The 12929-nt window shown below is 57.9% G+C and overlaps 1 protein-coding gene across 1 annotated transcript; it reads right to left on the reverse strand.

Moving 5' to 3' along the window:
• Positions 1-1215: 1215 nt before the first annotated feature.
• On the reverse strand, positions 1216-12929 carry RAB11B (RAB11B, member RAS oncogene family). The gene is given in 5 exon segments (NM_001244875.1): positions 1216-2266; positions 3130-3210; positions 3601-3794; positions 4835-5030; positions 12496-12929. Coding segments are annotated over 5 exon segments (657 nt in total). The 5' UTR covers positions 12536-12929; the 3' UTR covers positions 1216-2120.

The following is a 12929-nucleotide window of genomic DNA, read 5'->3' on the forward strand; positions in this document are numbered from 1 at the left end:
CCTTTGGCCTGAAGCACACAGCCTGACTTTTTTTTTTTTTTTGATCTTTTTTTGCTATTTCTTGGGCTGCTCCCCCGGCATAAGGAGGTTCCCAGGCTAGGGGTCCAATCGGAGCTGTAGCCACCGGCCTACGCCAGAGCCACAGCAACGCGGGATCCGAGCCGCGTCTGCAATCTACACCACAGCTCACGGCAACGCTGGATCGTTAACCCACTGAGCAAGGGCAGGGACCGAACCCGCAACCTCATGGTTCCTAGTCGGATTCGTTAACCACTGCGCCACGACGGGAACTCCACACAGCCTGACTTATTCCACCTCCCATCCAAACAGACCCCTGCAGCTCTGAGCTCTTCTGGAGGGGTGGGTGTCTTGGTTTGCCCATCCCTCCCAGCAGGGTGGTCTTAGCTTGGAGGGTGAGGATCCCCTTCTTTGGTGGCTCTCCTAGAAGTCAAGTGTATAACCAGCTTCAGCCAGAGGCTGCAGCTTCATCTTCTTTCCTTTTTTTTTTTTTAGGGCAATACGTGTGGCATATGGAAGTTCCCAAGCTAGGGGTCAATTCGGAGCTGCAGTGGCTGGCCTACACCACAGCCACAGCAACACGGGATCTGAGCCACATTGCTGTAGCTGTGGCGTAGGCCAGCCGCTGCAGCTCCAGTTCGTCCCCTAGGCTGGGGAACTTCCATATGCCGCGGGTCTGGCCCTAAAAAGACAAGAAAAAAAAAAATTTCAGTCTGGGATGGAGAGAGGAGCTGGGGTGGGCCTGGCATGGCCAACCTCTCTGGGTGAGCCTCTCCTGCATTCCTTTCCAGGACCCCAGGTTAGGAGACAGCCAGCTAGGCAGTAGATGAAAGCAGTGAGTCCCAATCAGGGGGGCTGGAGGATGGAGAGCAGTGGGCACATACCACCCCTCCCCAGGGGGCACCCTCAGGTTTTAGGGTTGGCTGTCCTTGGACCGGTGAGTTAACTGCCCATGCCCCAGCCTTCCCTCTCTCCTTGCCACAGGGCAGCAGGGAGAGGATCCACCCAACCACCCCCCTACCCCGGTTCCCCCGTGGTCAGCACAGGGGGCTCCATATAGTCCTGGTTGGGAGCTGGGGCAGACAGTCTCCCAGCTCCCAGGAGGGCTGAGCCAGGGCGGTAGGCGTTTCCCGTGAGGGACCCTGGCTCGGGAGCGCCCCCTGGCGGAGAGAAAGAAGACAAAGGCGCAGCGGCAGGTTTCTGTACAGGAAGTCGGATTATACATTTTAGTAACCGTGAGAGAGAAAAGAGGCATGGGGCAACAGTGCAGGGGCCACAGGGAGGAGAATAAGAGATCGAGAGCTAGGGTTTGGCGTAATCTTACAAAGTGTATAAAGAATCTGTGTTTCTCTACAATAACAAAAAAACCAAAGGCTACAAGAGCGGTTGTATATACAAAACACGGAGATATTGCTTCACTGGCAAACAGGTTCCTGACCAGACAGGGAAACAAGACAGAGGGATACAGGGTGGGGTGGGGTGGAGAGCGCGCTGCGTGCAAAAAGGAGGGCAAGGTGGTGGGGGGGGGGGCTGTCTTCTCTCAGCAGAAATCTACAGGCAGGAGCTGGAGTCGCGCACGCACGGGTGAGGTCGGTTGAAGGCGCGTGTACGATGCTGGCTGTGCGCGGGAGAGCGGGATGCCGAGAGCCGAGAGTGTCCGCCTGCCCGGTCCCTGGCGCCTTAAGCTTCGGGCTTCAGCCCGGAGTGGGATTCTGTGTGGGAACCGGGGGCCAGCTGAGCCAACGGGCCAGAGAGGGATGGCGGCGATTGCTCCCTGGAGTCTGCCGTGGAAAACTGGAGAAGATTGCTCGGTGTGCCCATCCTCCTTGCCTCTGGCCGGGCCCCGTCCATCCTGCCACCCTCTCCGCCACGCCGAGATGCCCACTGGGACCCAAGGAGAGCAGGTGCAGCAGCCGGGGCTTCTAGCTTTCCTTGGGCAGGACAGGAGATGCCACTCGACTCCTGTTCTTCGTGCGGAGCTTGATGGGAGGGCGGGAGCCAGTCACAGAGGGGCAGAGAGGGAGGGGGCAGGGAGGACAGCTCGGAGAGGGGTGGGTAGAGGACGAGGACGTGCACGCACGCTCAGCCCAGGCGCTGGGCGGTCACAGGTTCTGGCAGCACTGCAGCTTGTTGGGTTTCTGTCCGTCGGTGGTGGGCGGCACGCTGATGTCCACCACGTTGTTTCCGGGGGACTCGTCGTGTGCTGCACGGTCTGCAATCTGCTTCTGTGACACGATGCGGTAGATCTCTGCAATTGGGGGTGGGGAGGCACAGGTGAGTGCGCTGTGTGCCCCGGGCCTTACATACCTCCCCGACTCCCGCAGGACTCATCTGGTGGTCACCTCCTCAAGGGAGCGCCCCATGCTAAGCTGAAGCCCCTACCCAAGTCTCCCACTGGGCCCCGTGGCGCAATGATGGAGGCGGGTTCCTGAAGGCTCCCAGCCAATCCCCAGTGCTGGCTGTGTACTCTGCCACATCTGTTTGCAGAAGTGCCTCTTATCCCAAGCCACTGGTTCTTTAAGAATCAGAGGCTCCAGAGTTCCTGTCGTGGCGCAGAGGAAATAAATCTGACTAGGAACCATGAGGTTGTGGGTTCGATCCCTGGCCTCGCTCAATGGGTTAAGTGTCCGGCAATGCCATGAGCTGTGGTGCAGATCGCAGACCCTGCTCGGATCGCATTGCTGTGGCATAGGCCAGCAGCTGTAGCTCCTAGCCTAGGAACCTCCTGGGAACCTCCATACACTGAGGGTGGGGCCCTAAAAAGACAAAAAAAAAAAAAAAAAAAAAAAAAGAGGCCCCTCCTCTCAGAAGAAACTCCCCCAAAGCCCAGGGACTCTGGGCCCCTGAGGCCACCTGCCTGCCCAGTTGACCCTGCTGGCTGTTTCCTAATGGAGCCGTGGCAGGGCCCACTTATAGGAGCTGGGTTGAGAGGGTCTCTGAGTGCCAGCAGGGCTGGAACCTGGCCTAATGCTGTGCAGCATGCCACGTTTGTCCTCACATCCAGACTGAACAGCCGATGTAATGAAGTTCAGGGGCTGCGCTCTAGAGCATATGACCAGTGTGGCTGATGCCCTGCCCATGCCCACCCTCTGTGACCCCTGCTGTGACCACCTGTGAGGATATTCTTGAAAGCTTCCTCTACGTTGGTGGAATCCAAGGCTGAGGTCTCAATGAAGGACAAGTTATTCTTTTCTGGAAGAGAGAACATTGCCGAGATGAGCTGGCTGGGGGGCAGGGGGAAGCAGGGGTCGGGGCGCGCTTCCTTGCATCCTACTGGGGAACTTGCCTGCCTGCCGGCTCACCTGGCCCAGGAAAGGTAGGGCTGTGGCCAAAGGGGTAGGCCTGAGATGCCCACTCCTCGGGGAGGGGAGGCTGGCTCTGCAGCCATGGGCACAGCCAGAGGAAATGGCATGCACCTGGTGTGGGGGAGCTGCTTGCCTTCCAGATGCTTCTGTGACGTATTGGTCAGAGTCCTGCTCTCAGGAGTGTGGCCCCTAAAGGTCCTGGCCAGAGCAGATGGGCCGGAGTGACACCCAGCAGCCCTCTGCCCACCCCTCTGGCCCCGCGGCAGCCTGTGCTCACCTGCAAAGGCGCGGGCCTCGTCCGTGGGCACGGCCCGCAGGTGGCGCAAGTCGCTCTTGTTGCCCACCAGCATGATGACAATGTTGCTGTCGGCGTGGTCCCGCAGCTCCTTCAGCCAGCGCTCCACGTTCTCGTATGTCAGGTGCTTGGCAATATCATACACCAGCAGCGCACCCACTGCACCACGGTAGTATCTGTGGGTAACGGGGGCAGGCGTGAGCCCAGCCAGTGCCCACAGGGGTCTCTCAGTCCCAAGCGGTGGCTGTTCTGTGTGTCCTGAGGCCCCAGCAGGGAATTTGGGGTCTGAGGTCAGAAGACACCACCAAAAGGGAAGGAGGAGGAGGAGTTCCCATTGTGGCTCAGCAGGTTAAGAACCCAACTAGGATGCATGAGGATGCAGATTTGATCCCTCATCTCACTCGATGGGTTAAGGATCCAGCATTGCCATGAACTGTGGTGTAGGTCAAAGATGCACCTTGGATCTGGTGTTGTTGTGGCTATGTAGAGGCCGGCAGCTGCAGCTCCAATTTGACCCCTAGCCTGGGAATCTCCATATGCCAAGAAAAAAAGGGGGGAGAGGAGAAAACAGTGACTGTGCAGGGAAAGGGCCACTGCTGGGCAGAAGCTCTAGTGCCTACCCCGACCATCAAGGAGATGGATGGACACACATCCACCTGAGGGATTAAGGAGCTGGGAAGGTGACCAGGCCTCAGTGGAGGGAATCCAGAAGACAGCAAGTGACTAACAGAGAATGGCCAGGGGGTTGGGAGGGTCAGGGAAGAGGTGGCCCGAGGAGGTCCTGATGTCTGGGTGGCCACAGGGAGGCCAAGAATGCCAGGACTGCCTGGGAGGCCAGAGTGGGTGTGAGACAAGGTGTGAGCACCGAGGAGAGCTGATGGAAAAGGAGGGTTGGGGACACAGTCTGGCAGGGCGGAGGGAGCAGGCAGGCTGGGGAGCAGGCAGAGCGGAGTGGCACAGGTCAAGCCTGATCAGAGTGCAGCCAGCAATATGGCAGTGCCTCAGTGGGACTTCAGGGGTCAGAGAGGCTGTGGGACATAGCGTGGCCAAGACTGGGCACTGGTCTTCCCGAGGGTCCCATAGCTCTCGGGGGGGGGGGGTGTCTTGTCCCTCCACGCTGGGCCCCCTGCTCTTGGGAGTGGGCTCTTCCCTTCTCCCCATGCCCAATTCCTACCAAGCTTTTGGGGCCCACGGCCTCCCTGGCCCCGCCACTCACGCAGAGGTGATGGCCCGGTAGCGCTCCTGGCCGGCGGTGTCCCAGATCTGTGCCTTGATGGTCTTGCCGTCCACCTGGATGCTGCGGGTGGCAAACTCCACGCCGATGGTGCTCTTGCTCTCCAGGTTGAACTCGTTGCGGGTGAAGCGGGACAGCAGGTTGCTCTTCCCCACTCCCGAATCCCCGATGAGCACCACTTTGGGGGCAGGGAGGGATACAGGTGAGGCTCCTGGGCCAGGGGCGGCGGGGGTGGCAGTGCCCCCAAGCCCAGACCCCACGTCCACCCGCAGAACCTTCACAGTGGCACCCTGGGTGCTATAGAAATGTGACCGCCAATGACAGGGCAGAGTTGGAGCTGTCCTGGGGCCCCTCACCGAGGTGCCCCATCTCCTGGTGCAGAAGCGAATGGGGTCGTTCAGAGCAGGGCTGGCCCCAGATGAGACACAGAGACCCTGGCATCCAGACAGAAGGGAGCCTGAGGACCCGTCCACCCTGGAACGTCACAGCAGCCTAGTGACCTGGGCAGCCAGGCACACCTGAGAAAGCTGCAGGGCTGGGTGACCTAGAGCAAGTCACTTAACCTCTCTGGACTGCCTTTTTCATATGTATGCAAAGTAAGACAATAACAAGAGCCACCTCAGGAGGGAGCACAAGGATGCATGAGATTAGAACTCTGCCAGCATCTCTTATGCTAAGACAGGCAGGGGGCAATTATGGCTCTGCCAGGTTCTTCCTATGAGACTTGGTCTTTGGAGCTTTATTTTTCTTTTTAGGGCCACATCTGCAACATGTGTAAGTCCCCAGGCTAGGGGTAGAATCAGAGCTGCAGCTGCCAGCCTATGCCACAGCCACAGCAACGCAGAATCCGAACCTCATCTGCGACTTATGCCGCAGCTTGCAGCAACAAGCTGAGCGAGGCCAGGGATGGAACACGCATCCTCATGGATACTAGCCAGGTTCTTAACCCACTGAGCCACAACGGGAACTCCAAAAAGCTTTCCCTTGATAAGAAATTTTATGTGTGTGTGTGTGTGTCCAGATTCCCACCACTTCTTACCACCTTCACTGCTCCCCCCACCCCCAGCCACTGTCACTTCTGTCCGCAGTGCCAGCCTCCTCCCAGGTGCCCCTACATTTAATTTCTTCAACCAACAAGCTGTATTCCCCTTGGCCACCAGAGGGCGCGTGTGAGCACTCTGAGAGCTTCCCATCCCTCTTCTTCCTACAGTCCTCTCCCACCTCCAAGGTCATCCCCTCAGCCCCCAACGCTGAGCATGACCCGCCCCTGTCCCCTCCCTGCCCTCCCCTCCTCCCTCTCTTCCCCCGGACTCACTCCCCCCTCGCTCCAACCACACAGACCTCCTCCCTGGGATTAGAGAGAGGCATATGCATGCTACCCTTTGCCTAGAATGTTCTTCCCCAGGTACCCACTCCTGCTCTCCTTTGTGGTCCCTCAGATGGCACTTGATCAAGGAGGCCCTCCCTGCCATCTTCTTAAAATCCCACTCCCCCTCCCCTGCCTTTCCTCCATAGTTCACCCCACCTTCACACTCGCCAGATTTCTTTCTTTTTTTTTTTTTTTTTTGTGGTTATTCTGCCTCAAGGGCAGGCATCTCGAACATGTCTGGTTCCCTGCTGTATTCCCAGGGCCTGGCCTAGTGCCTGGCGCACAGGATGCACCTGATCAACGCCTGTCAACGAACAAACAAAGGCCTAAGTGGCCGACGGAGCTTCCCCGGGCCCACCTCCCCCCAAATGGAAGGTGCCTGGGTCACCATCTTTGGACCACAAGTAAGGAAGGGGCAGGCCAGGCAGCCCCCAGGACCCAGCACCCTCTCCGGATTGGCTGCTTTAGAGCCAAGAATAACAAGCACAGAGTTCCTGTTGTGGCCCACCGGTAATGAACCGGACTAGTATCCATGAGGATGTGGGTTAGATCCCTGACCTCTCTCAGTGGGTTAAGGATCCAGTGCTGCTGTGAGCTGTGGTGTAGTTCACATTTGCAGCTTTGATTCGACCCCTAGCCTGGGAACCTCCATATGCCGCAGGGGCAGCCCTAAACAAAAACAAAAACAAGCATAAGAAGAGTATTCAATGAGTCTCTGCTGAGAAAGCTCTTTTTTTGGCCACGCCCATGGCATGTAGAAGTTCCCTGGCCAGGGATCAAACTCATGTCATGGCAGTGACCTGAGCCACAGCAGCAACCATGGGACCCTTAACCTCTAGGCCATCAGGGAACTCTGAGAAAGCTCTTGATGGGCCATCACCTCACATATACATCACATGACCTGTTTTACAGATGTGAAACTGAGGTGTGGACAAGGGAATGACCAGCCCAAGACACATGATGAGCAGGGGCAGAGCAGGGGTTTGGCCCATACATAGCTGCAGGCTTGGTCCTACCTCCCAACCAAACTCACCAAGCAGTAATTTGCTCAGGGCCACCTGGCTGGAGAGTGGCCTGGCAGGATGTGAATGCAGGTTTTCTGGGTGTAGGGCTACACTGAGGGGTCTGGGTCAGCCTCCTCCTCTCATCACTTGGGGCATCCTGACCTCTTAGAGTAGCTGGCAAACTCCTGTTCATCCCTCAAAACCCCTGCGTTCAGGCCCCTCTTCTCCCCTCAAACCACCACGTGGCCTAGCCCATGACACCTGTGACCACAGTGCCAGTGTCCTCTCCTGACACCGTGGCCACCCAACATAAGAATTCCAAGTTGAAAGAGAAAGGTAGCGGGACACAGGCCTTTGCTCAGGGCCAGTCTCCAGCCAGGTGGCCCTGAGCAAATTACTGCTTGGTGAGCTTGGTTGGGAGGTAGGACCAAGCCTGCAGCTATGTATGGGCCAAACCCCTGCTCTGCCCCTGCTCATCATGTGCCTTGCGCTCGTCATTCCCTTGTCCACACCTGGTCAAGGGCCCAGGGCTCCCAACTATGCTGGCAGGGCCACAACTGGGCTGACTGCAGGGCCCACCATCCACACCCCCCAACCCCTCACCTCCTTCCCATGCGACTGCAGGAACCTGGCCAAAGCCAGGGAGGTTTGCACACAGTTCCCGTGATCTCAGAAACACAACAGGAAGTGAGGAGGAGGGCTCTTCTGGGTCCTCTTTGCCCCATCAATTCTGCCCTGTCCCAATCAACAACTTCCTCAGCCCCTTAGGCTAGGCCCAGCCCTAAAGGCTTTGTTTTGTTCTGTTTTCTTTTCTTTTTAAGGCCGCACCCAGGCATATGGAGGTCCCCAGGCTAGGGGTCTAACTGGAGCTGCAGCTGCCGGCCTATGCCGCAGCCACAGCAATGCCAGATCTGAGCCCCGTCTGCGACTGATACCACAGCTCATGGCAACACCAGACCCTTAACCCACTGAGCGAGGCCAGGGATGGAACCTGCATCTTCATGGATACTAGTCGGGTTCTTAACCTACTAAGCCACAATGGGAAGCCCCCCAAAAGGCTTTGTTGACAGATGTTTACATCATCATGTACAGTTGGTGACACTCAAATCGGAGTGACAAAGACCTCCAGCCCAAGGTCACCCAGTGAGAACAGTAGTGGCCAGAGCAGAAAAAGGGCCACCAGCCACTGCCCAGACAACAGCGGGCAGGCAGGGCTGCTCCTCCCAGTCCCTAGCACATGGTGCCCAAGGCACAAGTGGCCAGGGGGCAGTGGCCGGGCTGGCTCTGTGTGCAGCCTGGGAATGAGAATGGCATTGTCCAAGGCACAAGTCATCTGTTGTCTCGGGGAAAGGGTCCTTGAGGACACAGCCCCCAGATTTCCACAGAAGTCAGTGGCATCACCGGCAGGGAAATGGTCCCTCTGGGCATGTCACTTGGCTGGGACAGCAGGCAAGCTGGCACCTCTTTGAAGCCCTTAGTTCTACGGCCTTCCTCAGGAGGGGGCACATCTGGGGACCACCCCCTGACATTCAGTGGCCATTGAGGGGCACTGGCTCCCCTACCCCAGGCAGATCCCAGGCTCCAGGAACAGGTGGGGGTGGTGATCAGGCCACAGCTATTCCCTGGGGAAAACTGGAAAGGAGAGGACAGGTGCCCCAAACCAAGGCACAGGCACAGTTGCCGTTCACAATGGGGGAAGCTGGTGGGCTTGGGTCCCAGACCGGTGGGCCTGGTGGGACGCTGCCCTGGCTGGAGAGCCAGAAGGCTGCCTTAGGAGCACTTGGCAGAGAGGACTGAGCACTGAGGCTGGCCTGTTCCCTGGGAGCTGGCTGTCACTCTCTCCTTATCCCCTTCTCCCAAAAGGATGCCTAGATGGGGTAGGGGTGGCTATACCCCAGCGGCCAGGGGCCTGGGCCATTGCAGCAGCTTCCCACACAAACTATGTCCTCACAGGCCAGGTGGGCTCTGGAAAGGCAGCCTGGTCCATCAGAGGAGAGGTCAGGGCACCACCCAGGGATGGAGCCGCAGGCTGGGAAAATGGCCCTTGGCTGAAAAGGATAAAATGTTAGCAGGATAAATGTGAGGATCTATAATTAGGTCCAAATAAACAACCTCACTCCTGGGGAGGCAGGGGATGACTGGGGAGGAAAACAAAGAGCACGTGAGAAAAGCCCCCAGGGGGATCTTAGCCTTGGCCAGGAAGTCAGGGGAGCCAATGTGTGATGTGGCTGCCAAAGAAAGCAAGTTGGTGGTGGGAGGGCAGGACAGCGGGCAGCCAAGGTCCCGTGAGGGATGGCCCTCCTATGACCAGGGCAGGGCCAGGGGGAAGGTGACTGAAGCCTTAGGGGAGGCTGGGCACAGGGGAAGGGATGGCAGGATCACTGTCCCCTCCCCTTCTGAAGGGCTCCCCCCACCAGGGGGCAGGGCTGGGGAGCTGTGTGATGAGAAGACTGGTCCTTGTCAACCTGTCTGGCACAGCTGTAGACACCTCTCCAGCATCCAGGCCTGACCCACTACAGGCCATGGGGGTCTCAGGAGGTTCTCTGTGCAGGGCATTCATGTTTCTGTCTACCTGCCTTAGGTATGGCCCATGCATGTATGGCGATGGTACAGGCTTGCCTGACTGCTGGCTTCCTTCCTTATTTGCCAGAGCCAGATAGAGTTTTCTTTTCCTATTTAAGTAAGTGAAAAATTGAGTGGACTTCCTGACAAACACTAAACGGCGGAGGAGCGGGGGGTAGGGGGACAGGGGGATTGCTCTCGTCATGGGAGCCCTGGAATACAAGTTCGATCCCCAGTCCAGCACAGTGGGTTAGGGATCCAGCATTGCCACAGCTGTGGCTTCAGTTGCAACTGCAGGCTCGGATCTGATCCCTGGCTCAGGAACTCCACATCTCGGGGTGGCCAAAAAAGAAAAAATGAATAAAGATAAGGAGGTGGGGGTTTTTCCAACAAGGCCTAACAGTGAAGATGAGGTCTGAGATGACCAGTTTGGGACCAGTCTTGTGGGTTAAGGCTTTCACTTTCAACCTGGCTTGAGAACGTCAGCAGGGCACCTGCTCAAGAAAAGGAGCCCAGTGGGAGAGGGCAACAGGGCAAGCGGGCACCGCCCCCATGCCAGTTGTCCCAGAAGTGTTTCCAGGAAGAGGACTCCGGAGATGAATCCTGGGAAGCGCACAGCCTGCTCCATTGCCCCTGACCCAGTGATTGTACTTCTGGGAACATACTTCAAGGAAATAACCCAAAGGAAAAAAAGATGACTCGTGCAAATACTTGGAGCTGTGTTATTTGTGACGCAAAAATGTTGAAAATAATAAATGGGGAATGACTGCAGAAACAATGGGAGGAACGCCCCCTGCCCTGGTAGTTAACACATCCAGGTGGGTGCCAGCCAGGACCTAGGAGCAGCTGCCTCAGGGTGGGCTGGGTGGAAACAGGCACCAGCTACAGCAGGACTGGTATCCAGTCCACCTGTCATTAGTTCCCAAAGCCCTGAAAGAGCTTCCTCTGCCTCTAAGTGTCTTTTTTTCTTCTTTTTTTTAGGGCCATATCTGTGCCATATGGAAGTACCCAGGCCAGGGGTGGAAATGGAGCTGCAGCTGCCGGCCTATGCCACAGCAATGCAGGATCCAAGCCAAGTCTGTGACCTATGCCACAGCTCAGATAACACCAGATCTTTAACTCACTGAGTGGGGCCAGGGATTGAATCCGCATCCTCATGGATATTAGTCAGGTTTTTAACCTACTGAGCCAAATGGGAACTCCCTCCTCTGCCTTTAGAGTGAGACCTCAAAGCTCAGTCAGCACCAGGGCCCGGGCCTGAGGCCTCAGCAGCAGTCTACAGGCAGCTCCCCCAGCCTAATGGTGCTGTCAAGCTCTGGGCCTTTGCATGGGGGCTTTCTCCGCCCAGAAAACTCTTACACGTGAATATCCAGGTAGGGACTGCTCCATCCCACCTTCCACATGTCTAGGGTCCCCCAGCCCCAACATGCTGGATGATATCACAGTCAGGGATGGACAGAGACTACACTCCCAGGGATGGCCAAGTTCCCCCAGCGAGGACAAGATGCCAAGAGCCAGCATGGGAGGCACACTCTCATGCAGCAGGCAGCATGGGAAGGGTGTCCTGTGTGGGCCCAGAGATTAGTTCTCAAGGGTGGCCAGCGTCAGCCAGACAGCCCAGCACAAGACCTGGCCAAAGCCTAGGTTGGCACAGAAGGCACTAGAAAGTCAGTGACTCCTGAGCCAGTCCGCTGTTGGCTGCCTGCCCTGCCCTGCCCAGGGGTTACTTGAAGCTTCTAGAGCCCTCTGTCCCCCAGGGTCAGAGAAGATCCTCCAGCAGTTTGGAGGAGGTGGTCTGACAAGCCCAGTCCCAGATCTTGGTCACGGGCTCCCTCAGATACACTCCCTATGTGGCCTGGGTTCAAATCCTGCTCCAACACTTATTAACTGCGCCTTAGTATCCAGGTCCATAAAGAGACAGGATGGAAAATACTGACCTCATTGGCTGTGGTGAGGGTTTCAATGAATTCATGTGTATAAAGTGCTTAGAAAAGTGCAGGTACTTGGATGGTGCTATTATAGTTCTAAAAGTTAAGAGATAATTGTTGCTGTTAAGCACCAGGCCTGGGTCCAGCACACTTAGTATCCCCCCCCACCTCCGACCCCCACAACCCCCAAACGCAGGTACTCCTCTCAATCCAGACTCCCGCACTCCAAACCAGGCTCCATTCAACACCTCAACCCCCATTGTCCGCCCCTCCCTTCCAGGGCTCCGCCCCCAGACGCACTGCCACCAATCAAGGCTCTCCCCTGCCACTCCGTGCGAGCACCGCCCCCACCCGTGCAGCCCAGCCTACTTCTTGGACACGCCCACCACATCCCAGCCCCGCCTCTAAAGGCCCCGCCCCCACCGCTAAGGGCGCTTTCCACCTAGCCCGGCCCGCCAAACGCTGGGACGACCCCGCCCCCTCTGAAGGCCCCGCCTCTAACGGCCTGTCCCACCGCCCCCGGCCCCACCCCCTCTGGGCCCTGGCCCCGCCTCGGTGCATCCAGGGCCCCCAAGCCTCTCTGGGCAGCCTGCCTCGCGGGGCCGCAAACCCTGGCCTAAACTTGATCATGCCCGACCCGCAGTGGCTTTCCTGGCTGCCTAGCCTGCCGGGCGCCAACCCTCTGGCTCCAGTCTGGGGCCAGAGGCCTGGAGTGCAGCCTCGGCGCCTGCCCACCGCTTCGCTGCCGCTCATAGCCCGTCTGTGCCCCACCGGCCGCACCTTTGAATAGGTAGTCGTACTCGTCGTCCCGGGTCCCCATTGTCCTGGCGCTTCCGGCGGGATCGGCGACTCCGCAGCCCCACCACAAACACCCGACGGGGGCGGAGCCGGCGCCGCGCAGAGCGGCGGCCGGATGCCCAATCAGCGGTGGATGGCGTAGCGACCGGCACCCAGAGTAGCCAATAAGAGGCTTAAGCAGAGCCCCCGGGGTGGGCACCGTCGGAGATCCACCTTTTTCGCCCTCGGTCTCCTGGAGAAAGGCGGAAGGAATGCGGACCTTTCTGAAGTGACGGCCTCTTCAGCCTATCAAAGGCTAGATCTGGAAGGCGGGTCGGAAGACCATAAGATGAAACGGATTGACGGAGCGAGTAGCCAATGAGAGGTTTGAATCAGACAGCTCCGGACCACCAGAGGACCTGTCCGGGAAGGGAAAT

Source organism: Sus scrofa, chromosome 2, assembly GCF_054392235.1.
Source record: "Sus scrofa isolate SSC_HxYL_T2T_F1_AM1 chromosome 2, Sscrofa_HxYL_maternal_Yorkshire_Landrace_v2.0, whole genome shotgun sequence".
In the NCBI taxonomy this organism is placed as follows: Eukaryota; Metazoa; Chordata; class Mammalia; order Artiodactyla; family Suidae; genus Sus; species Sus scrofa.